Below are 4486 nucleotides of genomic sequence, written 5' to 3' on the forward strand. Positions count from 1 at the left end.
GTGCACCAGTTTACCTACACGGCCTATGTGCGTGTGAGTAAGCGCACACGCACGCACAAACACACACGAAGAGGCTGTGTGCGTGTGTGCGTTTGTGTGTACGTTGGAAAAATTCGTACACACACAAACAACAACAAAAAAGCAAAAAATAAACAAAAAAATAGATAAATAGACCTAAAAAAATTATATGCCTATTAAAAAAATGTGAAAGCGATTTTTTTGTGATTTTTTTGAACGAAATTGAAAAAAAACTGAAAAAATAAAAAAAACTAATATTTTTTTCATATTTATTGAAGAAAACTTGAAAATAATTTGTTTTTTTATTGAATTAAGTGAATATTTCGTGTGTTTGTGTGTTTGTGTGTTTGTTCGTTTGTTCGTGTCCGTGTGTGTGTGTGTGTGTGTGTGTTAACTTGTGGTGAAGAAATTTAAAGATAGTGAGAAAGAGAGAGAGATAAGAAAAGAAAGAAAGAGAGAGAGAGAGATAGAAAAAAAAAGAGAAAAAGAGAGAGATCGAGAAGAGAGAAAATAAAGAAAGAGAGAGAGAGAGAGAGAGAGAGAGAGAGAGAGAGAGAGAGAAAAAAACCAAAAATCTCCTCCTCCTCCTCCTCCTCCTCCTCCTCCTCCTCCTCCTCCATCACCTCCTCCTCCTCCTCCTCCTCCTCCTCCTCCTCCTCCTCCTCCTCCTCCTCCTCCTCCTCCTCCTCCTCCTCCTGCTGCAGCTCCACCTAGCGAGATGTGGAGGCCTTGGTGGGTGGCGGCGGTGGTGGTGGTGGTGGTGGTGGAGGTGGTGGTGGTGTCCAACGTCGCCACGGCCACCAAGATGCACTACATCCACTGGAACACCTCAAATCCTATGTACGTGTCACTTTACGGGGGTGTACTGGGGTGTAGAAGGCTGTAGAGGAGGAGGATTCTATGTACGTGTCACTTGAAGGGGTGTAGAAGAGGTTTACTGGGGTGTACTGGGGTGTTCAGGGGTGTAGAAGATGTGTACTAGGAAGAATTCTATGTACGTGTCACTTAAGGGGTGTAGAAGAGGTTTACTGGGGTGTACTGGGGTGTTCAGGGGTGTAGAAGGTGTGTACTAGGAAGAATTCTATGTACGTGTCACTTTAGGGGTGTAGAAGAGGTGTACTGGGGTGTAGAAGGTGTGTACTAGGGAGAATTCTATGTGCGTGTCACTTTAAGGGGGTGTACTGGGGTGTAGAAGAGGTTTACTGGGGTGTAGAGAGGGGGGAGGGAAGAGGTGTGTGTGTGTGTGTGTGTGTGTGTGTGTTTTTTTCTGTATTTTTCTCTATTTCTCTATTTATTTTTTTTTCCTTATGTATTTACACCCCGTTTTCTATTTCCCCGTTGTCCGTTTTCTGTTGGGTTCGTCTGCCATGTTCCTAACCCGTTCAGAGATGTCCTTTCAAATCGCTGGGAAATTAACAATAGTTCTAATTGACTATTTCTAAACACGTGAGAAATTAAAAATAGTTCTAATTGACTATTTCTATTTCCAATGCGTCTATTTCTAAACATGAACCAAAGAAATGTTAAAAAAAACAAATTTCCTCTAATGACACTTCAAATATAAGATAAACTCATTTCTTTCCAAACTTAAAACAACTGTATATATTTTTTCCTTGAAGGTTTCACTAATATATTAAATAACAAAGTGTGTATATATATTTTTGTTCAATTTTTACACTAATATATTAATTAACACACAAACACAGTCTTCTATATAAATATTTTTGTTCAGAACACCTCAGGAAGTGTTTTGTCAGCCCCTTCAGTACTGGGACACATTTTTGCCTTGTTTTGTGTACCATTAGACCATTTTATTGACATTAGCAAGGGTGTATGGAGGGCAGAAGATTAATGGCCACAGTCTTCACTATTTTAATTGAGTTTTGTGTGCCATTAGACCATTTCATTGACATTAGCAAGGGTGTATGGAGGGCAGAAGATTAATGGCCACAGTCTTCACTATTTTAACTCCTTCGGTACTGGGACACATTTCTACCTTGAGTTTTGTGTGCCATTAGACCATTTTATTGACATTAGCAAGGGTGTATGGAGGGCAGAAGATTAATGGCCACAGTCTTCACTATTTTAACTCCTTCGGTACTGGGACACATTTCTACCTTGAGTTTTGTGTGCCATTAGACCATTTTATTGACATTAGCAAGGGTGTATGGAGGGCAGAAGATTAATGGCCACAGTCTTCACTATTTTAACCCCTTCAGTACTGGGACGCATTTTTACCTTGAGTTTTGTGTGCCATTAGACCATTTTATTGACATTAGCAAGGGTGTATGGAGGGCAGAAGATTAATGGCCACAGTCTTCACTATTTTAACCCCTTCAGTACTGGGACGCAATTTTACCTTGAGTTTTGTGTGCCATTAGACCATTTTATTGACATTAGCAAGGGTGTATGGAGGGCAGAAGATTAATGGCCACAGTCTTCACTATTTTAACCCCTTCAGTACTGGGACACATTTTTACCTTGAGTTTTGTGTACCATTAGACCATTTTATTGACATTAGCAAGGGTGTATGGAGGGCAGAAGATTAATGGCCGCAGTCTTCACCATTTTAATCCCCCACATGAGTTTCTGAAGCTGTAGAAAATCACCAAATAGTCACCAAATAGTCACCAAATAGTCACCAGATTTAATGTGGAGAATCATGTTTTTTTTGGCGTTTTAAGGCAATTTGACATGTTTTTCGGGCATTAAGAGAGTTTGACATGTTTTAAGGCATTTTAAGACAATTTGACATGTTTTAAGGGAATTTGAAGATAGTTTAGCATGTTTTAGGGCATTTAAGACAATTTGACATGTTTTAAGGGAATTTGAAGATAGTTTAGCATGTTTTAGGGCATTTTAAGACAATTTGACATGTTTTAAGACATTTTAAGACAATTTGACATGTTTTAAGGCATTTTAAGACAATATGACATGTTTTAAGGCATTTTAAGACAATTTTACTTGTTTTTAGGGAATTTTAAGACAATTTAACATGTTTTAAGACATTTTAAGATAATTTGACATGTTTTAAGGCATTTTAAGACAATTTGACATGTTTTAGGGCATTTTAAGACAATTTGCATGTTTATAGGGCATTTTAAGACAGTTTAGCATATTTTAGGGCATTTTAAGACAATTTGACATGTTTTTTCGGGCATATTAAGAGAGTTTGACATGTTTTTAGCGCATTCTAAGACAGTTTGACATGTTTTAAGGCATTTTATGACAATTTGACGTTTTTTGGGTGTTTTAAGACAATTTGACATGTTTTTCGGGCATATTAAGAGAGTTTGGCATGTTTTTAGGACATTTTAAGAGTTTTATATATTTTAGAGCATTTTTAGATAATTTGGCATGTTTTTAGGACATTTTAAGACAATTTGGCATGTTTTTGGGGCATTTCAAGACAGTTTAGCATGTTTTAGGGCATTTTAAGACAATTTGACATGTTTTTAGAGCATTTTAAGATAATTTGACATGTTTTTAGAGCATTTAAGACAATTTGACATATTTTAGGGCATTTTAAGACAATTTGACATGTTTTAGGACATTTTAAGACAATTTGACATGTTTTAGGGCATTTAAGACAATTTGACATGTTTTAGGGCATTTAAGACAATTTGACATGTTTTAGGGCATTTAAGACAATTTGACATGTTTTAGGGCATTTTAAGACAATTTGACATATTTTAGAGCATTGTAAGATAATTTGACATGTTTTTAGGGCATTTAAAGACAGTTTAGCATGTTTTAGGGGATTTTAAGACAATTTGACATGTTTTAAGGGCATTTCAAGACAATTTGAGATTTGTTTACGGCATTTAAGATAATTTGACATATTTTTAGAGCATTTTAAGACAATTTGACATGTTTTAGGGCATTTAAAGACAGTTTAGCATGTTTTAGGGGATTTTAAGACAATTTGACATATTTTTAGGGCATTTTAAGACAATTTGGCATGTTTTTAGGGCATTCTAAGACAGTTTGACATGTTTTAACGCATTTTAAGACAGTTTGACATATTTTTAGGGCATTTTAAGACAATTTGACATATTTTTAGGGCATTTTAAGACAATTTGACATATTTTTAGAGCATTTTAAGATAATTTGACATGTTTTTAGGGCATTTTAAGACAGTTTGGCTACAATAAGACCATTTGCAAGGGTCTATGGAGGGCAGAAGACTAATAGCCACAGTCTTCACTATTTTAACACCCTTTCCCCCCCCCCCACATGAGTCTCTTAGTATGAAATCACCCAAATAGTCACCAGAGGGAATAGGGACACACGTCATGCTACTGAAGGGGCTAAGAGTTCACCTTTCTATACGCCCCAGCCAAGAGGGAAGCTGAATTAATATAGAAATGTCAATATATGTGTTGTTTATGGGTACATTTAGCGGTGGTGTGTCTGTTTGGAGGTATGGAGGGGTGGAGGAAACATGGAGGAAGGTTCATAGTGGAGG

General features: G+C 36.9%; 1 protein-coding gene across 1 annotated transcript in view; it reads left to right on the forward strand.

Moving 5' to 3' along the window:
* Positions 1 to 597: 597 nt before the first annotated feature.
* The window catches only part of LOC123502579 (ephrin-B1-like), a 62777-nt gene continuing 58888 nt past the window's right edge, over positions 598 to 4486 (forward strand). The window contains 1 exon segment of the mRNA XM_045251735.1: positions 598 to 858. Within this exon segment, the coding sequence (XP_045107670.1) occupies positions 737 to 858 (122 nt within the window). The 5' untranslated portion in view covers positions 598 to 736.

The sequence above is a fragment of the Portunus trituberculatus genome, chromosome 2 (genome assembly GCF_017591435.1).
Source record: "Portunus trituberculatus isolate SZX2019 chromosome 2, ASM1759143v1, whole genome shotgun sequence".
NCBI lineage: Eukaryota > Metazoa > Arthropoda > Malacostraca > Decapoda > Portunidae > Portunus > Portunus trituberculatus.